General features: G+C 38.0%; 1 protein-coding gene across 2 annotated transcripts in view; it reads right to left on the minus strand.

Moving 5' to 3' along the window:
- Positions 1-299: 299 nt before the first annotated feature.
- The window catches only part of SLC2A9 (solute carrier family 2 member 9), a 102,240-nt gene continuing 76,267 nt past the window's right edge, over positions 300-26,272 (minus strand). For both annotated transcript variants that reach the window (XM_063401618.1, XM_063401617.1), the window contains 2 exons: positions 13,212-13,339; positions 300-3,951 (listed from right to left, as the gene is read on the minus strand). In XM_063401618.1, coding sequence (XP_063257688.1) covers positions 3,694-3,951; positions 13,212-13,339 — 386 coding nt within the window. In that variant the 3' untranslated portion in view covers positions 300-3,693. The remainder of the gene's footprint in view (positions 3,952-13,211; positions 13,340-26,272) is intronic.

Below are 26,272 nucleotides of genomic sequence, written 5' to 3' on the forward strand. Positions count from 1 at the left end.
TACACTGTTGTCTGCATTTTTATTTCTAAGGCCGAGTATAACCATATGAAAGAATCAAGTGTGGAATCTGACTTGAGAATGAAAATATGAATAATGTTCAAAAAGTATACAAAGTATAAAAAGTTTCAGGGACCATTCTCTTCCCCTAACTCCCAACCACCCAGCTGTGGAGTTCACAGTGACAGGGGTCATCCAGACATAGGCCTGGACAGCCTTGTACTGGGACATACAAAACCCTAGGGAATTGAAACATGTGCATGTGTGGAGGCTCAGATTTACCCAGAACAAAATCCACATCATTTTAATTTTATTCCAAAGGTTTATTTTGCAATCACTGTGCATGGACATAGTTGATCACACAGACTTGTGCTATCCATAGAAACACAACCTCACAGCACTTCAGCCCCATATCAGACAGGAAAAGGGAATGTGGCACCATACAACACTTGCTGACAAACACACAGGCTCTAGACAATTTGATACATTCAACAAGAAAAAATAAATGGTAAATTGCAGATATTTTCCATGTTATCCTCTCATTGCTGGAGAAACTATAGCAGCATAGCAATGAAAAAAACTTTAGAACAACTAGATATAGAACAACTTCAAGAACAACAAAAACTCTCATTGCGTCAGAGACGAGAAAGTTAATGAAGTACTGGCACATCTGAAACTTCCACAGCCCAAGGCAGAGGACACCTCCCTGGGCAGTGAGCAAAGCACTAGTTTGGCCTGGAATTGTTTTGAATATGGATGGTAACAAAAATCTGGTGAGACGTGGAACCCCTGTCCCACACCGTACCCAGTCTGTAGCAGCTCTTGCTGCCACACAGAAAGTGTGTGCCCATCTAGGACAAGAGGAGGGCAAATGGGATTACAGAAATTAAAACATGACCCCTTCTTGTTAATGCTGTACAAGGCCCCCGAGCTGTGATAGGAAATTTTACTAAGACATCTCTACCTGTGCATTCAGAGCTGGGCTCCAAATGCAACTGTAGGCAAGTAGAAGATGATTTGATTTTGTTGCAGAAGTCCTGATTTCTGATACAACTGCTGCCAGCATGATATTTAATTAAAGTTATCTAATGGTAACATTTTCAACAGTGTCTATAATGTACATTAATGAACAGCACTAAGTATTAAATTCTTCTCATTCTAACAATATTGGTTTCCAATCTTGCCCGCTTGGCTCAAAGCAGATCTCATCATACCATGTTAGTAGCCTTAACTACAAAGTAAGCTGATTCCCAGTCTGAAGGAGAAGGTCTGAATTTGCCAGTCTTACCCTGCAGGCAAAAAAAGGAATAAATTTTTCATAAAATTTTCTGGAGGGCTGGCATTCACACTCAATATTTACATAACCATTCACTTAGCAAGCCTCATGTAAACCTTGGAACAGGGAACTAAAGGCACTGAAAGGTAATATTTTCATTTACTGTATATGTAACTTTACAAGTGGTTATTAAAAGAATATTTTTCTTCAGTTTTCTCCATAGTATTTGGTTAGCTTCCATTTATGACTGTCAGTTGGTATAATCCTGCTTTGCTCTCTTTCTTAATAGTAGCACCAAACCCATACATTTTTTTCATTCTTAATTCTCTTTCTCATATATATTTCATTTTCATACTGCTGTACCTCTATCCCAGTAAAAAAACCGCATAAAGTCTGGCATAAAAGCACCCATCAATTTTCTGTCAATTACCTAGTAATGAAATTACCCTATTAGGTCAGCTTACAATGTCTGTGGTAAATACATTACATACAAAGAAATCACAGTATAAAACTATATACATAAATTAGTAGTAACAGCTGAACATTAAGATGTCTGATTTTAATTTACAGTGTAATTTACAGTGTAGAACAAAACAAAAAACAGCTTATCACTTAGAGATATAGAAACAACTCCCCCCCAGATACCAGAAAAAAATTACCCATTGTGTGTGCATATATATGACTATAAATCACAGAATCATAGAATAGCCTGGGTTGGAAGGCACCTTGAAGATCATCTTGTTCCATTCCCCCACCATGGGCAAGGACACCTTCCACTAGGCCAGGTTGCTCAAAGCCCCATCCAATCTGGACTTGAAAAATTCCAGGGATGGGGCAGCCCCAGCTTCTCTGGGCAACCTCTTCCAGTGTCTCATCACCTTCACAGCAAATAATTTCTTCCTAATATCCAGTCTCTATCTACCCTCTTTCACCTCAAAGCCACTAATATTAAGCCATTGAATATTAATATACATTTATACTTGGAAGATATATATATTCATATATGCATACATTTATGAATATATATATATGCAAATTTTCTCACAGTAATGCTCCAAATGCATTAATTTCTAAATTAGTAAATATAACTTGTGGAAGCATTTCACTCTACCTACATGCTGCACTTTTTTCTTGTGTCTTCCTCCTAACTGAGAGCAGCTCAAAGACTTATTGACTTTTCATATAATTTAGTTTTAAATTTCTTATTACCCCTCAACATCCAGGTGCCTAGAGGGATCAAGAAAAACTGTTATCAAAATTAAAAACTGTAAAGATGGTGTTCATTCAGAAAAAAATCCCATAAATTGTTCTCCAAACCACCGAGAGCCTGCTGAGTCTTTCTCTCATGAGATCAAACAGTTTTACAAAGCTTTAGACAACTTAGAAACTTATTAATGTGAACTAGGCCTGGTGCTTCAGAATCTAATGCCCAAATACAAATCAGTGTTTAAGCAAGAAATAGGTGTCCAAATGCCTATGCAGAGATCTGAGTGTTAAGAACTAAGTTACCAGGTCTCAGGGAAATTTGGGCTCCAAAGGCTTGTTTTAAAAGGAATTTGAAAAGAAAAACAATAAACAAGCAAACCAATTAAAAACACCCCAACCCTTGGAACACTTCATGTTTGAATTTTTGTTTCAACACTATGCCCTACACATACCATCAGAGTTCTTTCACTTCACCATGGGGTTTAGTGTTTTTTCCTATTAAAGCTTCTAAGTTTTATTCCTAAAAAATAAAATTATGTAAATATACATCTTCAGAGAAGTGCTGTGCTGGCAAACACAGAAACTATAGACAACACTATTACTAGTGAATCAGGATTTACAAGTGAGACAAGGAAACTCATCAGAACCCAGAGCTGCCCATTTGTGGGAACATGGGAGATGTTCAGACAATGCAACTGAAAGTCAAAATATTGAGAAAAAGAATGGGAGTACAGGGAAGTGTCACGTCAGTTCTCATGGGCAGCTTGAATGACATCTTGGGAAATGTGGAGAAATCCATTCTGGTACCATTTCAGGTTTGCTTCTCAGCAGACTCCACTGGGATCTCTTCCCTTGTCCCTGCCACCTCCTCCACTTGCAGAGAGCAGGCAGAGGGGCGCTCAGCCAGCTGCTCCTCAAAACCCTGGCTCCCCACTGCCACTTCACATCTCCAAGTCTGTATTCCCCATCCCACTCAGCACAGCACTTGCTTCACAGGTGCCAAGGAAACTCCATCTCATTTATTTTAGCAGTTGCCACTCCTCGTCCTCCCCATTGTCTCAACCATTACCCCAGCTGCTAATGAGTTCACCCATACTCACTTGGGACATTTTCAAGGGGGAAGCAGTTCATGATGTCATAAAATATACAAGTTGTGCATTGCTATAAATGAAAAGAGCACGCCTTCTCCCATCCCTTGAAAGAGCATACCGGGTTTACACAATCCCTTTTTTGGTTTCCCCGTTGTCCACTGGAGATGTGAAGTTTGATTCTTGTAATTCGCTGGATTTCCTCTCCCCTGGGTAGTGGTTCATCTCTTGCATTTCTAAAGTTACTTTATTCCTTTTGGCAAATGCTTGGCTGATCTCATTAAATGTCTTATTTTTTGTTTCAGGCAGGACAAAAAACAGGTAGGCCGCTCCTGCAAAGCAGATGCCAGCAAACACCAGGAAACAGTAGGTCTGTAAACCACTCTGTGAATAAAAAAACAGAGGAGATGGTCATTACAAAAGAGAAAAAATTCAGAAGAAAGGCAGGAATGGTTGAACGAAAGTAAAAGTGGGGTGTATGGAGCAATTTTTAGCCAAGTACAGTACAAGCTGGTAGTCATTGCTAGTTGGAGTGCTGAGAAGTTCATAAAAATGCATGGAATTTTGGTTCTTCCAACACTGCCTGTGTCCTGTTGACAGCCAAGCAGGTTCCTGGCACCGGCGCGCAGAGCTGCGATCTGGGCAGCACGGGGAGACACCAGACTGAGCTGAGGCAGCACCGCAGGGCAGGGCAGGGCAGGAATCCTGCACTGTGCTCAGCTGAGCCCGGCACTGCCCCGGGGTCTCTGGGAGTGAGGCAGATTTTTCACTGGATTGTTCTGCACTCAGCCTCCCAGCTCCTAGGTACAGACACTGAGGCACGCTTTAGCAGTGCTGTGCACCTCTACAAAACCCGTGGAGAAACTGCCATGGCCAAGGACATCTCCATCACAGCAGTTGCAGGCTCTGAGATTTGCAAAATAAATGAAGATAAATCCCAAATTTGTTACAACTCTTATGGTTACGGGAGTTCACAGCAGGAAAAAAAAAATCCATAAAATGAATTTCTCTTCATGCTAGAAAGTGTAAGAGCTAGTTAAGGGAATGCAAAGTACAGACCATATTTGAATGTTATGGATTTTATTTCACTGCAAAAGCAAAGAGAGTAGATGTAAAGAAGTGTAAAGAAGTTAATTTATAAATTGATTATAAAGGCTTCAACCAGCCAGTAGGAGCTGTACTTCACTGAAACGTAAATATTTCTTGCTTGGTGATTATAAGATCATTTAGCAGCTATTAGTTACCTTTCAACAGCACAGTTGTGAAAAACCATTTGATAAATACCACATTCCCATCTGAGCTTTGTTGAACTTGGAAGAGGTTTGATATTACGTCTCCATATTTTTCTAATTGCTTTTATTAACAAGGCTGAACCAAACTAGAAAGTGAATCTCCAACTTCAAAAATCTCCACCTTTCTGTGGTGCCTTGTGTGAGGTCATGAACAGCAAACCCAAGGAGAGCTGGACTCCTCGCACATCACCTGAGGTGCTGCAAGGCTGGGGTTACCTCAGGGAAAACTACTCAGGACAGAGGAAGCAGACCTGTCTTCCTAAACTAACATATTTATAGATGTCATTAAAAGCATGTAACTGGAATAAGTAAGAGCCAGGCAACCTTCATTTTGCACATTTTTGTAACAGACTCTCATCATCACTAGTCACACCAGTCCTACACTGCAGGCTGGTTTAACTCCCTGCTCTGGGTGCTAAAGGTGTATGCAATTCTTAGCACTATGTTTATGTTTCACTTGCTCATTATACATCATATGTGGTGTCCAAGAAGAACATTAATTCCTGCTTGGAATAAGAAAGAAAAAAATAGATAAAAACCTTTCCTGCAGCCGTTTTTTAGTACCATGGCTGATTTCCAGCCTGCCTAGTCACAACGTTCTCTGTTTCTGTGGATAATTCATTACCTAATTCAGTGCCTCAAACGCTGCCTGTAACAGGAAAAGCTAGCAAGTGTATCCTCTGATACTGTCTATGGACTGTAGAGATCATCAATGCTTTTTCATTAAATTCTAGAAGCATGAAGTCCTGAGCAAGCTGACAATCACAAGCCAAACAGCATGGGTAACGTGGGGGGAAATATGTCAGCATGTAACAAATAGGACTTTCAAGCTTATACAGAGGCAGAAGCAAAAGGATATAGAAGACAGGAGAAAATAATTTTGCAGTGCCTCATAAATCATCCTGTCATGCTAAGAATTTAAATTTTACATCTGAATCTTCTGCATTTGTAATTGTTTTTACAAGTGTTGTTACAACTCTGAATGGCAGAGTTTCAACCCAGAATCAAATTTTTCACTTTTTAAAATTTCACTGAATTAAATACTCTCCATGATGGAAACGAACCATTAATACCTCATATGAATAAACATGGCAACTAAATGTAATAAGTTACCTGTGTCTCTTGGTAGTGCAGCCACAATTTTGTCCCAACTTTCTAATTCCTCTTTATTTCTTGGCTGTCCATGAGCTAAATAAAGCAGTGTTTATTGTCCTTGATTCATATCTCTGTAAACCTCTTCTAATTGACTTTAACACTCATGAGTGCATGTTTTATTTACAATTATTTTACCTAATGTATTTAAATTTATTTGTAATTATCATACTCTTCTTAATCCCTTAATTCCTTAAGAAGTAGCCCTCAAGGACATCCAACTGAAGTTTCACAGAGAATAAACGAAAAAAAAAGAAATTTTGTTATAAATCCTACAAGTGGATTTTGTAGAGTTTATACATTTATATACTTATACACTTATAAATTTATGCACTTGCTTCCTGCATGATTTGTCCAACAGGCTCATAATTCCCAGACAGGAACACTGCAGGGTGACTACAAAAAGCCCTTTTGTCACAAGGTATTCTTAGGTTATAATATTTCCTTAAAGCTGGATATTATTTTACACTCACAGTTAAGAAAACCACTCGTTCATAAACTTTTTATAACTCATGCAGAGTTTAATTCTGAATGAAATTCTGAGCAAATAGGAAAAATTTCAAGGAAAGTGTGTGGTTTCTGCAGTTCTGCATTGCCTCAGGTCAGGACAGGTTACTGCCTCACCCTCTGCTCCAAGCAGCAGCAGCAGCAGCAGCAGAAACAGCAGCAGAAACAGCAGCAGCAGCAGTCCTGGTCATGCAGGAGCACCAAGGCAGCCCCATCCACATCCCCCTGACACATCCACTCATGCAGGTCCCTTCACACTGCCTGCTCCTACTGCTCAGGTTCAGGACATGCTGCCACCTCCACAAAGCTGCTTCTCCTCCCCCAAAGCCAGGCAGCCCTGCCAGAGCTAGGAGCATTTCCTCAGCAGTACCTGAAGCCAGGCTCTTACGTGCACAGTTAGACAAAGGTCAGAAGATGTCAGAACAAAGCTCTACAAGAGCCCCTGTTTTACAGCTGTTTTCCCTTAGCACAGCCTCCTGCAGGAACACCCAAGGTTAAAGGTGAGCTGAGTTTCAGGTGGTTTCCTAAACAGCAGCAGGGCTGTCTCCTGATAGGGATCCATTGAGAGCCAAGGGCAGATACACAGGGGGGATCCTGGAAGGGCCAGGCTTCTGAGGTCACCTGCCCTACAGGTGTATGGGGCAGGGCAAAAGAGCAGCAGTCACACTTATTGATGCAATCTCCTGAGGGAAGCACCTGCTAAGTCAGCAGACTAATAAAACCTCTTCAAAGCAGGATTTACATTGGATTTTTTGAGGCTGGTGAGGGCTATTGCTGTACAGGATATTTAATAGTTAACATAAAATTTTAAATGTGTCACCTTCTATTTTAATACCAGTTTTCTGAGGAGGCCATTTGAAAAACAGCATCTCTGCAAATTCTAGCCAGCTGAATCCTGAATTATTCATTTTTGTCTTCTCTTTTCTGCAGATGATCAAGGCTTTGTATTTGTGGAAATAAAAAAAAAATATAACTAAGGAGTGATTTACCTAAGATACGCATGCAATTACCAGAAAAAAGAATCAAAGTTGAAGTACTCAGGCAATTCCCCCAGATCAGCTCCCAAGCATGGCAAACAATCAGTCTGACTTTGAGGATGAGATAGAGTTGCATAAGGGAAGTGTATGAATAAATAGGTGCAGCTTTGCCACATTTTCTTAAGCAGAGAGGTGAACAAACATACTCCCAGGTTGTGAGGGCTGCTATACATTAGAGAGAATGTACAGGGATTTCCCCCACATCCTTTAAAACACAATAGTAAAGAATACTTCATTTTTAGCATTATGAACTGACTTTTTGTGCTCAAAACGATTGAGCAAAAGAGCTCATTTTTAAAGTTAAAAATTAAACTGAAACAAATAAAAAAACCTAACACTGAAATGATCAGAATTGTGGTTTTAATTAAAAACCCTGCACAATTTGCTATTCTTGAAGCAATCTAGCTGAGAACAGTCTTCCTGTTAATAGCTTGCATGCCGTGAACACCATATTCTGGAGGAATCTAAAAGTAGTTGAAAGGATCATTATATGCTATTTAACAATAGTTGCTTACTGACTTAACACACTCAGTAGCAAAGGTTAAATTCTAAGGACTGTGATACTGGAAACAGGAGAATGTATATTCTAGGGCAGATACAGCAAAATAAATGAGCAAATGAACAAATTCTGAATCAATTTAACCAGTGTAACACATTAATATTATTAAAACAAAACTCGTTCTTTCCAGCAAATGCCAAATGTTACCCTAAATTCTCAATTTGCAAAGCCACAGCCTTTGACAGTAGCAATGGGACCTTGCATTTGGAAGTTTCCATGAAGATTAGTGTCATGAGACGTGGGTCAAACTGGCTTTTGAAGTGGTGAGGTCAAATGATAATGGTTCGATGTCTTACAAATTTGATCAGCAGAAAAACTGTTATTCATGTGGACATTTCACTTCACTTTGCCTCAAATTGACATAATGCAGTGAAACAAATGGATAAGGGCTTGTGTCCTTTACCCTTTGTCCTTCTTCTGTTCCAGATATAAATTAAGGTTCTGCTGAAAGTGCAGGACAATGAAGAAGGAAAGAGCATTAAAGTATAATGTATGAAACATAATTCCTAAGTAAAAAGTAGAGACATTTTTAGACATGAACAGCAATTTCAACCATGACCCTCAAATGCTCACTGTCTCCTTATAAAAATATAACAGATGCTTATATTGTATTCCTGAAGTGGGTTGATTGTAATTAAGATAAGCACATCTAACCCTCTGATAGGTCAGATGTGCTTATCTTAATCAGCACATCTAACTTATCAGAGGGTTAGATGTGCTTATCTTAATGAGAACCCACATTTCATTTTCTCATCTTTGAGGGGAACTTTAACCATTTCCCTTGATATAGGGACACTGTCATTACATGGAACATCCAATGTATTTGAGGAAGCTGGAAATAGCTTGGCTGGGGGAAACTATGCATAACTTTCTGTGCACACCTGTTATTGAAATCCTTGTGCTGAGTAATAGGAAAAGTCAAGGAATACTATTACACTGTCAGGAAATAATAAGGACAACCAAAAACCAATCGTGCTGAGTAAATGAATCTTGAGACATGGGGATGAAAATCTCTAGTGTAAAATTAAGGAAGAAATAAAATAGAAGTAAAAGAGAACCTCCAGAAATTAGTGTAATATCTCAGAAGTACTACTTCACAGGCACAAATAAATCAGTTTTTAAAAGGAGGAAAATAAACACACATACAAGTCTTGGCATTGTACTAGTAAGCAACCTGAACTAAGGCTTCAAGGCTTGTAGCACCTTTATCCCACGTGATATTGAGCTCCTTCTGGATCACAGATCCAAGCAGATTATTTTGGTCAACCCCAGTTAAAAGTGAAATCAGTTTTCCATATAGCAGTTCTCTAATCATAACTGGATATTCTTCCACATTTCTCAGTTATTGAAAACTTTCGTATTAGGAGGAAAGTCTGAAAATGAGCTGGTTTTGAAAATTAAAAATATAAAATACACAGCAATGGAAATATTTCTTGAATAGGTACTGAATATACAATTGACTTTAACATCAAAAAAAGACACTGCACAGTCTTCTAGAAAGAGAAATTATTATGACAGGAAACTTCTGGAGAAATCTGTTGTTTTCCTGCAGTATATTACTAATTCACCATGTAGTCTTTAAGTGCCTCATAACAGTCTAATAGCACAACTAGAAATATGAATAAAAATGCATCAACATGTAATAAGAATAGCAAGTTGGGAAATTATTTGGTAATTATTGATGTTTAGTAATTCTTTGTTTTTACGCAACACATCACAAACAGTAAACAGAAACTTTTTCTAGATAACATGCAATTTAGGATCCTACTACACCATTGGATTACTGAAGTCTGTCCCTGCAAACTGACTGCTAATGAAGAGTATTACTTTAATGCAAGAAGCCTATTCTACAGCACCAGAAGTTTTCCAGCCTTTTAAATTATACTTTTCTGCTGGTTTGTTGTTCCCTGTGTCTGCTTCAACTCATTGCACCCATTTCTATATATATATGTACATTGTAATTTCTGATTTACTGTGTCCCTGTTCACATTTCAACACCTCAAAAAGGTAGTGGTGAGGCCTGGAAGAGAAGCTACATTCAATCATTCAAAATTTTTTTAAATTTGTCAAACATTGATTTGTGTACTGGCTTTTCAATCTCATCCATATATTTTAATGTATGACTCAAGCCCCTCTTTGATTATATTTATCTACAGATGGTTGAAGGGCAAAAATCTAGTCATTCAAATTAGTTAATTGGTGACATTTGGAAAACTAACTACTGGTTGATTTTTTTTTAGTAACTCCAAACGTACCAGATTTGTTTCCCAAATGTTTGGGATAATTTTGTAGAAGTACACCAAGGATCAAAAACAGTGACTGCTGTTTCTCAGTTAGTAATCAGGTTAGTATTTAAATACACAAACAGGATTATGCATTCATCCTGTGAAGGTATCTCAAACATTTTTTTTCCTGGTTTAGGTTTATAAAATAAGCTGAGAAGAAGACATTGCCTTTATGTGAAGAAAGTGATGACTCACAACTGAATTTTGAGAATAAGGTTGACTGAAATAGGAAAAAGTTAAAGCTTGGGGAAGAGGAGATGTTCTAGTTTGATCTTGTGAAAAAGCTTTAAAAATCAAAGTCTGAGTAACACTGCTTTCATCTTTAGGTGCAAATTCTAAGCTTTTTTTCTTTTTTATTTCTCTTCTTTTTAAATGAAGAAAAAAAATCCCAAAAACCCCTTCAAGCTGGAAATACAATTTATCTTCATTAAAACTAAACTGGATAATTTTGTAATCACACAACTGGATATTTTTATGACATATAATGGTAAATTCCCCGAAGTTACAGCAAACTTCACATGGATGCACACTAAATTACTCAAAAAGCTTTAATATGCATGTGGACAATTAGAGAATGTAGTTTGCCTTTTAATTTAGATTTACTGAGGACCTTTTTAAAAGTTTTCATCGGGTGATCTGTCAGGTAGCATTAGCAGAACAAGTAGGGAGTGTCCTGAGTTGTATGAATTCAAATCTGACAGCTAAGCAGAGCTCAGGGTAATCCCCAGTTTTCTGCAGGAAGCAGAAACTGCAATTTTGGAAAAATGTGATTATTCTCTAAATGTCTCTGGATAATTAAAAAAAAAACCCAAACCAAAAGAAGTACACCCCCCTCCAAAAAAAACCCACAACCCGAACCAAATAAAAGTATTCTGATTAAATGTGTAAATTAAAACATATTAAATTAATCTCAAATTAGATTTGAGATCTTTTTCTCTGTCCCTGCTCAGCTGCCATGGAGGCAGGTGGTGGAACCAGAAATGCCTGGCCAGCTGGGCTGGAAGGGAGGTTCAATGCTACTAAAACTCATCTTCTGGAAGAAAAAGCTGTTAAACCACACAGAAACTTCCATTTGCTGGATGAGTTGGGGCTGCCCTAAGGGCTAGATCAGGTTTTCAAAACCCCAAGGAAACTGTCTAGTTCTTTCTATCATTTGGTAAATGTTCCAATGACCTCAGTGGAAAAGGAATTATGTCTCTACCTCCTTTTGGAAATCTCACCTGAGAGTGTCTAAGCTGGAAAACACTCATGAAGAGAAACTCTTAAAGCAGTGTAACTGCAGTTAATGTTAGTAAATGTACAGAGTTTGGAAAGATCACAGGCTTTATAATCATGTTGAATTTTGAAGGTGATCCAAGTAATCAAAACTAAGAGAGATTTGTCCCTTTGTTAGAAGAAATTTTAAATTAGGTGTCAAACTTAGATCATAGGTCAGATTTTATAAGGTTTTCAAGTTCTCCCATAAAGTACCTCATACAGATAATTTAAAACAGTACTACATAGTAAAAACTGTTCTACTTGTCAAATGAAAAAGAAATGTATAAAGTTTTAGAGTATGATCATTTTACTATATCTGCAAATAGTTAGGCATGTGGTATCACAGACTCAAATAATTTTCAGCTGGAAGAAGGCACACACAGCAGCAGCTCTCATTACTCAAATCTCTTCCTTGGTGATGATTTGAAGACCATTCCAGAATTTCCCTCCTGGGTGTGAGGTGCAAGTATCCCAGAGGGTTTGCTCTCCCTGCACCTTTCCTCTGCCCATGTTATTTTCCTCTGTGTGTGTAAAAACCCCAAACCTAGAACTTCTTTATTTTGATCTGTAGTGGTGAGCTTCACTCTTAAACTCTTATCAGTGGAGCAGGATGCCTCTTCCAAGAGTTTGGATATGGCCAGTCAGGCAAGGATCAGCTATATTTCAACTCCTGAGATAAAGCACCAGCTTCAGTGTGAGCTCCAGAGAGTGTAGACAATCCTTGGGAGAGGTTCATGAGCAGGAAAAGAACCTCAGCTTGTTTTCTAATTAGAAGCTGCATGAAGTCTTTTGCAATACAATGATGCATCACTAATGTTGAAGTGTTCTTAGGAATAAGAGCAGGAGAATGTTGTTCTGTGTTGAACTTCTAATTTTCTTTTGCAATTTTTCTTTTTGAAAATAAATTTATCTTGTTAAAGTACAACCCCAATTCTCAGGCAGCTTTTGATGGAAGTGTCCTCCATGTGACTAATGCAGCCAAGCAATCCACTAAAAACAAAGCTTATGGGAGCTTGGGGAAGCAGGGACAGGAACAGATTAATCCATGCAGCAATTAAGCTGCAGCAAGAAAGAACCAGCAAAAAAAGATAAAAGCCTGACAGAAGTTGAAAAAAAAGAGCCATGAAGCCAAGCTTGTGGAGGGAAGTGCAGAGAGCATCTATTATCCCATGAGACTAATATGGATTCTCAAAGCATAGGGTAAACCAGATGATGGGGATCTAAAGGCTGAAGAAAAAGGCAGAGACAATCACCATCACTGACTGTGAACCCAGACAAAATCATCAGACTGGATAGTTTAAACATTCCTGTGGGGAACTTGCCATACAGAGTTGTCCATGGTTGCAATATTTTTCTACTGCAGAACAACCTTTTTCCAACACATTCCAGCATGGAGACGTGGATATCACAACTGATCTGTATCACAGACATGGTGGGAATGTCATCCACTTCAGTAGCACGACATTTACTATTACCTGAAATTTCTTTTCACATGTCATACGTCCCTCTATACCAGCAATATCCCAGCATATCAGTTATCAAGGGTGCTGAGTACCTGGATGTACGGGAAGAGCAGTCCCACTGCGAAGTTGGAGAGCCAGTTGACTGTCCCAGCTATCATGAATGCAGCTGGCCTCTGTGACTGCTGGAAAAACTCTCCAGTGAGGACAAAGGGAATCCCACCTGAAACAGGGTCCAACAAGACAGTGCTTTTAGTAAAGTCTCCCACCCATCAGCAGAGATGAACAAGCCTCGTGACGCACACCTCCTTGACCAGCACTGAAACAAATTTGTCAAAATCATATTTTAGAGAAGGGACACTTCTTTCTTTCACACCATCACATCTCCTGTTTTGCATTCTTTTCAGGGGTGACAAGCAGGTAACAGAGCAGCCAATCCACACAACTGCTTCCAGAGTATCATGTGATGAGCTGTTTATTAAAAATAAGAAATACTGTTTCTACTAAAATGCTTGAAATTCTGAAAATTCAGAGATACTTCAAAATACTTCTAAATCTTAACAGTTGGAAAGATGTCTCCAAAGAGAGCAACTCCTATTTTTTATAATTATTACCCACTTTATTTCAGCAATAAAATGACAAAACTTTTGCTTTCCTATAAGTATACTTGTCATTGATGCTTGTTTAATGCACTCCCTTACCAGATAGTGCCAGCACTTCTGGCGAGGTCTATTTCTCCCTTCAGCCAAGGGCTCTGACCTCCATAATAACAATTGCAGTTGAATACCACATTTGTGACTCATGTTTCCTTCCACTTAGGCAGTGGACTATTCTGTACAGCACTGGCATATTGCTGGCCTGACAGTAACCCCCAGGGAGTAGCTGTTTAGTAGCTGAAAGTCTCAGTTTATGATCTTTGGCTTCCTTCCTTCCCACTGAATATTTCAATAGAAATATTTCTATTTTTAGAGAATAAAACCTGTATTTTATTTGCTGATCGGCTACATAATTCAGTTAATATTACATATTAGACATATATCTACTTGCAGAATTATTTCATTACAGTTTGAAGAACTGTACAACTGTACAACTAGTAACATCAGTATTCTGCTGCTACCAGTTTCTGTCTCTGGGTCCTCAAGCGTGCTGGTATTACCTGTCTCACTATTCAGCTTTGTAGGCAAGACCCCTATACACTGTGTAAGACTATGTAAGTCCTTCCTCTGTTTTAAGCATTTTAACAAGAGAGTGGAAACAACCAAAACCATATTTATAAATACATTTACTTTCAAAAACCTCTACAGCAATACTGATGTCCAAAGGATTTACAAATTAATATACAAAATAATAACCACTACAGATTTATCCATCCACTGAGTCTTCTCTTTGCACATCTTTCCTTGGTCTATGTGCTAATCTTTTGCACAATCTTTACACTTGGACATTTGTGAATACATCTCTAAGTGAATTATAGGGATGCATCCTCATGCAGCCCCTTGTGCTCAATGCCCTGAGCTAAATACATGCACCAGAAGCTCCTGTGAGCAGTGTGAGAGAGGGACTTACAAACATGCAGCATCACGTGCAGATGACACGTGTTGTCAGACATCCTTCCAGATGCAGAAGCCATGAATATGTGCATGAAAGAAAGGCAATGTGGTGCAGCAAACAGCTACTCTCCATCGTGAGCTAGTGTGACTTTTCATGAGAATATATCCAAAGTGGTAGCAAAGCCTTCAGCTTTCTGTGCCAAAGAGTGTCAGTATAAATTACACCAAAAAAGTGGAGAATAAATAAATTTATTTTCTCCTATTTATACATAGGAAACTGAGATATGGAAAGTTTAAGCCATCCAAACTGAAGCTTTGTATCTTTGCACAAGACTTATGTAGTATCAGAATTCTGTGAATAAAAAAAGTAACCTCTCCCAGCAGCAGTTTGAACAGGTAGAATAAGTGTCTGAACCCCCATAACTTAACAAAATTCAAGCAACATGGGGTCTAGCAATGCTTGATGGCTTCCAGTGGCCATTCTGTCATACCCTTAGTATTTGGGTTCAAGTGGCAGCAGTCACATCTGTTCTGTCAGCATTTGGTTTGGGTCTTAAATACCACATGAGGCAGCAGTTTGCCAGGACAGTTGTCCCTTGGAGAGAGGAACTGAAGGACAGGAAATAGAGAAATTGTGTAAGATGACTTGTTTATGATCATTTATTCTGTCATGCCTTTGCTGTAGGACAAGCTACAGAGGTGTTGCTGTTCTTGTCAGTATAATAAAATATGCTGTTGGAAACAGCATTTGGAAGAGCAGCATTTCGAAAAATACATATGCACAAGAGAGAAAAAAGCCAGAAGGGGGAAAAAAGTACAAAAGGACAGAAACCTATCAGAAATCATAAGAGTAATGGAAATAAAAATGCATTGGCAATATCTTGGAACGGGTTCCTTGAAATTCCAGTTTAATTTGTAAGAACATATCAATTATCACTAACTAGGAGAAATTCTGTGGAGGAATGGGAAGGGTGGAACAGACAGGCCTCCCAGCTTTCTCATGATCTAGAGAAGTATATCCACAGCATCACAAAACACAGAAAGTCAGCTTCTGTAGAGGGATGACTTAAAAGAGTCAAAAGGATGAATGAAGGAACCTGGTACCTGGAAAGTGGTACATGAGTCTGGGAGCACAAGCAAGGGAATGAAGCCAGGTCACTGCTGGCTATTGCTGTATGCCTGGAAGAGCACAGACTTGACCTTATGAGGATGAAAAGGAGGTCATGTGAATGTCTTCCAAGGGTCACACACTGCGAAGAACACACTCTGTAACTGAGTGAACTGAAAAAGAAATTGGGAGAGCTGAAGGAAAACTGCAAAGCCTTAAAGTCACAGTCAGTGAAGGCACCTGAGATCAGCTGAACCTATAGTCACAGGGTTCCATCCTCAGTCATTTCAAGGTGTCAGAGATGTGCTCAAGGACTCCCTTTCTCCTGGAACTGACTGTTCTTTGAGGTACTAATCTGAGTGGCTGGCTGAAGGAAGCAGTATTATGCTTTAACTTACTAAGTTGGATCTGAGCAGAGATCACAATATCGTGGCATCTTGCTAACCACTTCTCAGGGTCAGTCTCTGAGACTAGGCCAGATGGGTCTGTACTAGCCTGTGTTCCAACATGGAAGCTTGGAAACCACTGTCAAAAGCAATCCAACCAAAGCACTGTATTTTTGGGATAGTCTTCAAACTCTTTGTCATGAGTTTTGCAACTTTAACACGTATTTGAATGTGGGCGAAATAATTTACCAAAAAGCTACCTGCTGATCTTTCTCTTGGAGGATGAACCTGCCATTGTTCTTTCACCTGGAAGGCTGTCCATACAATTTTAAATGAAACAGCTTTATTTTAGCTCTGATCATAAAACAAAAAAATTACATTAGGACTTCCCATAGGAGTTTCTCAACAAGGTAGCTCCCAAACATGAATTTAAATAGGTAGGGCATTGACCATATAATTACAGTAATTAATTTCTAATACTTTGTTCTTTTCAGCATTGCAGTGAACATAATAGAAAAACTCTTAATATACTGCAGTGCTAATAAAGAATGATTGTTCTACCTGTTAGGATTCTACATCTATTGGGAACCACAAATGTCTCACTGCAGGACTTGTATATCAATAAGCTGTTTAATAAAACTAGATTAAACTGACATGACACAATTAGATATACATAAATAATTCTGTTTCTATGTTCTTTATTAATTTATCTCTATAATTAGTCCAATTACGCATAGAATTAATGTCATGTACTGGTAAAAATCCACACACTCAATCCAGTACTCTTTTATGCATTAAATCGGAATGTTAGAACAGAAAAAATATTCTTGATATCCATGCTATACATTTTCAAATCTATATTTAAATTTACACAAGTATCATCATGTTTTCTCAGGAAAAATTAGGTGCACATATTTACTGTTTTGTTCAGTGAGCAGTTATGAATAAATATTGCTTAGAAGAAGTCACATAAGTCAGTGCAAAAACCTGAACACAGAAAATATGAGAAAGGAAGGAAAATGCTGAACTCCTCATTCTGTTCTTATCCAGTACCTAACTGGGAATTTATGTTATGGCTATATATATGTGATTTATGAAATGAGACTGTTACAAGGAGAAATGCCTAATACAAATCAGGGAGATATATTACAGGAGTAAATCATCTCTAAAGGTGACAGAAATTTTGTGCCCTAAGAACCACTAAAGAGAAAGGAGCTCTCCCTGAGCTAGCAGCTCATCTTTCAACACCCACCCAAGCCAAACCCTGGTGTGTTCAGGCAGCAATCCCACGACAGCCAAAGGTTTCCAGTCCCACCAGAAGGACCACCCAGCCTAGTGACCTCCTGCAGATCTCCAAATTCTGCCCGTCCAGGGGGGAGTCTGGGAATCCCAAAAAGCTGATTAGGGCAAGAGCTCCCAGACATTCTAAATCCATGGTCTGAGACATGGAGTCTTCAAAGGGAGGTGTTTTGAGAAAACAGACAACGGGCTTGCAACAATGTTCTGGTTTTGGGGGAAAAAAAACCTGTACAGCCTTACACATAATCAAGCAAAATGTCTTTAGTCTGCAAGGCAAGGCATGTAGGGAAGGCTGATATATCCTGATAGGGTTGGGGGACAAAGTGCTGTCTTAACAAAAGGTTTTGCTGTTTGCAATTCAAGGGTCCCCTACAGAGCCACTGTGGGAGAGAAGAAGTGGAAGTGAGACAAAAGTCCTTGAAGATAACTGCAGGAAAAACCACCCAATGTTCTTCAGTGAGAGAACAAAAGACTGTTAGTTGCTACCCAGACTTTAGTTATTAAAAAACCCAAACAAACAAACAAACAAACCCAAACATAACCAATGAACAAAATCTCAAAAAATGTGCAACAAAACACATGGGAAAATACATTTCATGAATACTAATAGGGAGAGATGCAATGCAGCTACCATTTTTTTTCCATTTCTGTAGTCTACAGATAGAATGAGAATTTTGCAAAACAGATAGCTCAATCTTTATAGAGGTGTTCTGTCATATGTTAGATTATTTTAACTTGCACTTTGTATTTGATTGAATAATACCCCACCAAATATGACATTACAGTCAGATATGACAGCTGTATTCCCAGCTAATCCTGCTGAGAGAACTGGGAACAGAAGGTGTGACAAGGGTGTACTGAGTCACAGCTTCATGCTACAGACTTTTCTAGCTGTCTGCAGCTCTTCTCCACAGGATAATTAAGTAAAACAAGCACTTTGTTCGTAGAAAATGGTATAGTTCATTAACCACATTAATTTGTACCATTTGAATCTTTTCTGCCTTAGATTAAAGGCCTCTTGAGTAAAAAAAACTTTTACAGCAGTCAGTCTATGGCAAACAAAAACTGCAAACTATAAGACCAATCTAAAACACACAAATAATACAAAACCTTGTAAACTCTGATATTATAATAAATAGTATTTATAGTTATTAAAGGACTAGTTTTTAATGCAGTACTGTATGAAAGACTTTTGGCATGGATTAATTTGCCCTCGGTTTAGCACCTATATAAAACCTGTTATTCCAACAGCATTTGGAAAGCCAGTTCTGGAGGTATTCTGAACTTTCTTGGTGCAAGGCAACCCATAGCACTCAGGGTAATCAAAATAAACAAACTAAGCAATGGTGCAGAAGAAAAACATTGATTCACTCTGTTCTAACCTCAGTAGTTAAATGATATTTCTTGATGCTCAGGTAATTTACACTAAAATGATTGACATACAACAACAAGGCTAACAACAACAATAACAAATCACACAAAATTCTTTCTAGGTCAATTTAGGTAACTACTTCTACAGCAGATATTCCATGCAAAAAAGGACACAATTCCTTTATCTGAACCATCTGGTAATTTCTTGCTCAGTGAAATTCTCCCCCTCTTGAATATTAATTAGTGTATTTTCCTATCATTTTTACTTCTATATGTCAGTGCACTCAAGAAGAATTTTATGAGCAATCCTTTACTGACTGAATAATTTTTCCACTGGAAACTTCTTCAACAAAATACTTATCATATAACTGATAAATCCAAATAAGTTTCATATTTTTAAGATATTTTTCCTTAGATGAGTTATAAAAATTCCCTTTGAAATACAACTGTTGGCTGTAAATGTGAGGAATATATTTAATTTTGAATTTATTTTAATCTATTAATTTTTTTTTGCCTTTTTTTGTTGTAAGACAAACCAACAGTGTGTAGGCCATTCTGAAAAATTCTGAACAAAATGAGCACACAGGTTTTGTGGGTTTTGGTAACAATATTGGTTTATCGGGATATTTGGTGAGTTTTAAATTTTATGTTATGATTGTTGTTTGATTTTTTTTTTTAAATCTTGGCTTTTGTTTGTAAAAACTGAACATCAAATTTCTCCTCTGGTTCTTGACAACATTTCTTTTTGCCTCACAGTTATAATGCTGCATAGCTACCAAAGAATAAAATGCAATCTAAAAAAAATCCACTGAACTTATAACTATATAAATAGTTAATAGTCTTTTAAACATTTCTGCCATATGTTCAGATATACTTTATAACATCACAACCCTAATTATAACCTAGCTTTCTGTTCTGTTTGAATCTGTAGATTTTTTTTTTTCACTGAGCTATGACTCTATATAATAGAATTAAATTTATAATTATTTTCAGTAATAACGAAGATTAGGCACTTCTGTTCACATTAAATTGTTAAAACCAATTATCTCAGTGATGAGAACAATGATGAGAGAGTTTTTACTTTAATAAAAGCACAGTCCCTAGTATGATCACCACCATACAGATGGAAGAATCGTGGAAATAGCCAAATTAACAACTCACAACTGTGTTCAGTCCTAGGTAAGAGGAATATCCATAAAGTCACAGCACTGTATGAGGATTGAACAGAAGAAAAACCCAATCTCTATCTATTCTAGGCTTGTTACTTCTACAATAATCTTCTGAAGGAAATATAAAGTCACCAGGCCTGATTTCTCGTCAGGAATTCAAGTGGACAGACCATTAGCACAAAATGCTGCTGGTTGTGAACCTGCAAGCTAAAGCAAACTTGAAAAGTCAGTATATTTTAACAAGCAAATTATTCATGCTAGCAGTGTGCAATTATGTGGTTGTAGATCTGCATTCATCCTGAAGGACCCCAAGAGTAAAAATAGTGGGCCAAATTTTCAGAGAAGCTGGGAATGAAGAGTTCTCCCTGTCCTTCTCCTGTTTAAGACAGGTAACAGACCTTGGCTTCACTGTTCATGATTTCTGGAAACTGTTGAAGTTTTTAGGGCACATGACCATCAATGCCTGTAGATAAAGAAATTGGTTGCTGCTACAGGATGGTGGACAAGGTATGAGGAGCAGTAGTTGTAGAACTAATGAATGTAACTAATGACAATAGCAACAAAAAAATGTCCTTACTGTGTCCAATAACCAAAACAAATATAACAAATAGCAGTATCTGCTTGCTAATACACAGAAAGGAAAAGGAAGAGAGACTCAGAAGATGCACTTTGACTAGAAGTAGCAGTTAAAGACAGTAACAGTCTTGCTGTGATGGACAATATAAGCCTTCTTTTGGATGAAACTCAGAAAGAGGTAATCAAAGCCATAACTCAGTGTTTCTAATAAAAGTGAAGTTTCTGGAATAGGACAAATAACATCTGCTTACATTTAAAAGAAACAACTGCTTTGACTGTTGGCTTGGTTAAAATGACACTGACCACCCTTGTTCATGCAGTTCTCCTGACCATTGTTTTTTTCTCTGGAAGTCTCTTACTGGTGTTTATTCATCTTTCTGTGCAGTACCTTGGCTACCAAGAAACACTGGCTGGATTCTAGAGCAGTGTTCTTTGCAACATCAAAACAATAAACTTTTGCATTTAGATCTTAGCCGTGGAGATTAGTTAGAAATAGATGAGATGAACAGAAAACTTTTCTTTGCTGTGCATTGTGCCTGAGCGTAAGGGAAATAAAATATTTTTATTGCCTTATATTCATTAATTCTATATCTACTGTTCTATATATTTATTAGTTTGCACTTTTGCAAGTATATCTACTTTATACAAGTTCACAGAAAAACCAGTATTTTTTTTTACTAGGCTTTCCATATCCAATCCCTATTAATTTGAATTATGTACCTAGGTCACATACAGAGCTTTTGAATAAATGGGGGTTTTCTTCATGGTTACATGAACCTGTAAAACACATGGGTGCATTTTTGAAGCAGTAAATTTCTTCAGGGTAGAGTTGTGAGCCATCAGCAAGTAATTAATGATCATTCAGGAAAAGCAGCTAGTTCAGGTAGGAGGAGTGCTGTCAAGTGTCAAAGCATTCACATTTTGAAAGCTTCAATTAAGATAATTTGTAAAAATCTATTGTTAGCAGGATAAAGTTCATAAGTTTTCCTGCTGCTGAGAACTCCAGGTGTCACCTCCAGCAATTCCTTTATTCAACAGATACAATTACCTTTCAAATACTAGGGGTTCATTTTTCTTTAGAACTGCCACTTATTATAAAGAATTGAAATCACTTTTGCTACAGAACGGTTAAAAGCTACACATTTTCTCTATGCTGCTCTTTAAGAGAGAAGAATTAAAACAAAACGTAAAACAGGCATTAATCCCAAAATATATGTTGAATGACATTGTATTTAATATATTCAAGGGGCTTGTTATCCTCCCTCCCCCCAAAAAAATCAATGAATATTGAAAGGAATTCTAGTCTTATTTCTTAACAGCCAAAAAAATCAGTTTGTTCACTCAAAGGTAATCAAAAGATAAATTCTCAAGTAGCTGACTTGGTAGAAGCAGTTGAAGATACTCCTGCCCCCAGGGGTAGGTAGGAGCTTTTTCCATTGCTAAGAAAAGCAGGAAAGGAGAGGTAAATGAGGCTCCCACGGCTGTGCTGCACAGCCCTCACCAGCTGAAGCAAAGGCATTGACATCCAGCTGGGAGGGCAAAACCCCAGTCCCAAGGATTCTTGCTTTGGGATGGATGGCAGCCCACAGCAAGGGAATGTCACAACAAGGGATGGGGGTCTCACAAAATCTTCAGCTGAGAATGTATCCAGGTTATTACAAGTTTCTGAACTGAACCGTAACTCACATTTGGAGTATTTCATTGATATTTAGGCAGCATGCCTTAATTCTGCTGTTGTGCCCACAAAAGCCTTACAACTATCAATAAACCAAACCTTTTCCTAAATACCTGGGAAAACTAAAGGCTATTTCTGCACAATTACTCTCCATATCCAATGCAGGAACTACCTGGTATTATCAAAGAATGCCTATCTGCTATAAAGACTTCTAGTTTATAGAATTAAAAAAAATTTTGAAAATTAACCTAACCTTTCAAATCTACTAACTAAACTATCTTTTAAACTAAATATAGAACAACATGGGTTTATTTGTTTCTTTTTAATCTTATACAGTTTTCTAATACAAAGAGTGGGGATTTTTTTGCACTCAAGCAAGCTCAAACTCTTGGCATAATGCCTCTGTGGGAGGCCATAAGTGTTAGAAGTTTTTATATCCCACACTAAGTGGAGAAGCTAAAACATCACACAAAGCTTCTGTAAATGCCTATTTCAGGCAACAATATTGATGCTGCCTTTCACTGCAGTACTTTTATGTCTACATGTGTGCTATCACACCTTTGGTTGTTTCACATCCAAGAGCTGATTTTTGCTTTCTTCACTCGTGACATTTCAGGCTGAACAAACCTCGTGACTTTCTAAGTGACCCTTTCATGGCAACAGCTTTGCTGGCAATACAGCTGCACACTGACATTCAGAGTAAGAGCACGGACTGATTTTAACTTTAAATACCAAAGTATCTTTGATACACCTCAGGGCACAGCAATGATTTCCTCTGAGTTTTCTTTTGTTTACCTTATAATGTCAATTTAAAATTGTATTTGATTGTATTCACTGTATTCAGCTGTGCTAGGGAAGACTTGACTCACATTCCATAAGCCATGACAGATACTACAAAACTCTCAAAAAAGACTCAAGCATAAGTGAAACATTTTTCTGGGATGGCCTGGTTTGTTGATATTTCTCAGCTGCATCTGAAAATACAATTGCTATGAAAAGTAACAATTGAAAAATTAAGACCTTGCTACCATAATATTACAATTTTTTCAAATTCATCTGAGTTTGAATTTTACTGATTTCTCTTTCCTGTAATCAGAGTGTGACTGGAAATATACCACTGATCTGATTTTGTCATGCTTACTCAAACAGAAAGTTATTTTAAAAGTAGGGATTTAACTGAAATCACACAGACTTGTGTTTGATCATACTAAATTCAGCCTTTACTGAGCTACCCTGAACTCAGCAGGACTTCTGTGGGGAAATGCTACTTGTCCACAGAAATACTTACAGAATTCAAGACCAGAATAGCTACTGCTAAGACATTATGTGGCATAAGATTGTAAAGCCAAAATACCTGAAGCCACTGTGTATGACTTAGCCAGAGACTCCTGCTTTCTTCTCTCTAGTGCCACTAATTTAAAAATAGCAGCTATTGACAGAAATTAAATCAGGGCTTGTGTTTTATTGCAGTGACCAGCTAGAAAATCCCTCTGGCCACATGTGCATCTTTGCAGACACTGTGGGCTTTTAGACAGGTAGAAACAAGGGGATCAAGCATCTCACTTAGAGATAAACAAAGACTACAAGATTTGAAGATAAAGGAATCTTTGAAGATAAAGATCATATTAGATAATCTGGTTCAAATACAATCCTCAGTTGTTTCAGACAGTATTCAATTGTCAGCCTGTTCTGTGAGACATTCTGAAGTTATTCTGTATTTTTTCATATATAAATCTATTTTCTTCACCTTCTTGGCAGCCCTTTTTGCAGCCCCTCTGTGCAAACTGCTGCCTGAGCAGTTTTGTGCTCCAGTATTCAGCTCTGTCATCTCAAACATGATGACACGATGCCTGACAACACAATGAGCATTTTTCACATTCCAATTCAGTGAGACAATGCATGACATTATGATGTATTAGGCCTTTAAGGGAACATGTAAAAGAATGTGCATAGAGAGTGTTCACATAAAACAATCTTTCAAATTACTTAGATAAAATGTAATCAGCTATGTGTAAGTCTTTCATGTGGTACTGAGAGATATTATCCTTATATTTTTCCTTAGCTAACTGGCATTTTTCAGACATTCTTAAATCTTCACCCTGTTCTGAGTTTCTAAGCCTCTTTTTCTCTCCAGGTCATGCAGGCATATATGCCCCATTTTTAGGAATGGGCAAAATGCAAATGATTTCAACAAATTCACTAATCTCAGACTTGAAGAGCCACCAAAACAACACAAATGTTCAGCACAAAGATGGCTTGAGTTATCATGATCAGGCAATGGATATAAAATCAACTCCTCAGATTTTTGGACCTTCCATGAGTATTACTGTTAGTTGTATAAAAGCTAATTTTTCTTTTCTTTCTGAAGGACTCCAGGAACTCTTTGGAAGTAGGTACATTACCACATGCCTTGTGGTGCACATATGTGGTTAATCTCCCTTCCAGATGCAGTGGTCAAAGGATGGGCAACACACTTGTGCTACACAAACACTTTTTACAGATCTTACTGACAAAATTAGGGTCTGGGGTTATTTTCCCTTATTTCCAGTGGTAAAATAAGTGCATTTCTTTAGTGCACCATATTTACAGAGCCAGCAAATTTGCAGATATTTGAAAGCAAGAATACTTATTCAGTTTCTGAAAGAAGGTGGTAAAAGAAGATTGTTTCAAAGCTAGGTATTTTATCAAAACAGTCCACCTCCTCCCACCTCCTCCCATCCTTCCATTTAGTTAAAAACAGGCATCATTCCTCACCTCAGCCACCATGGTTTCCTGCAGCAGTGCCTTCTCTACTTATCAAAACTGGATAGAAGGTGTTACACTTAAACAGAATATGCTTCTAAGGAAGAAATATCAATAAATCACTTCATAGAAAGATAATGTATAGAAATGCTTTGTGCCATGTTTCCAAGTTCTCAAGGTCTTAACTGCCTTTTTGTTACACTTATTTTCACTAGGAAGTGAAAATTATCCTATTAGGAATGTTATCCTTATTATCACTAGGAAAGTTCACTAGGACGTTCATGCCAATGTTTCTGTAATCCCCAACTAATCAGTTGATCAGTTTTTTTCTCCCCATGTTGCACTATCTAACACACCTTGGCAGGTGTCAGAAAAGGCATTCTCTGGTTCAGGGGATGAACCTGTGTCATGGGTTATGCAACCAAAGAAAAAAGTTTTTTCTATTTTTCCATCTGCTGAAACCGGTTGGGGAAGTGTTTTCTTTATCTCTTGTGTAACCCATTCCTCATAACTCCAGGGGGGAGGGGGCAGATGCCTTCTGATAATAGGCCAGCTGTTAAAACCAGGTGGGGCAGTGTTTTTTATCTCCTGCTCCACTGCCCACCCTCCAGGGGATATCTTCTGTTAATGGGCCATTAAGGCTCACCAATGGCAGGACACAGTACACTATCCCAGTGTGAGATGATCCACCCAGTGAGGGAGAGCCAACCATTCCTACCCAGATAAAAACTGAGAATCAGAAACACCAAGCAGCCTGTTTTCCACTGGATTCCCAGAGGAAAGACCAGACCCATCTCACCACCACTGGACTCTTCTACAGGATCATCTCTACTCCAACAGAACCACATCTGTTTCTCCAGAAGGATTTATTTGGACTGCTTCCAACACTATGACCAACAGGGTGTCAGGTCCTATTGCTGACTGTCAGGGTTTCTGGGATTTTTGTTTGTTTGTTTGTTCATTTTTTTTGTACTACTACATTTGTATTTTTAATATTCCTAGTAAAGAACTGTTATTCCTATACCTAAATCTTTGCCTGAAGGCCTTTAATTTCAAAATTATAATAATTTGGATGGACAGGGGTTTACATTCTTCATTTTAAGGGAAACTCCAGTTTTTCCCTGTCTTTCCAAACCAAGACAACATATAATTGTGTTATGTGAGTTGGAAAAACTTCAGAACCAAAACCTGCAAGCCCCTCATCCAAAAATTCATGACAGACTCATTGGCAAGTGGAGTCAACATCCCAGCAGAAAAATCAGGAAACTGAATGGAACGCA

The sequence above is a fragment of the Prinia subflava genome, chromosome 7, assembly GCF_021018805.1.
Source record: "Prinia subflava isolate CZ2003 ecotype Zambia chromosome 7, Cam_Psub_1.2, whole genome shotgun sequence".
Lineage (NCBI taxonomy): Eukaryota > Metazoa > Chordata > Aves > Passeriformes > Cisticolidae > Prinia > Prinia subflava.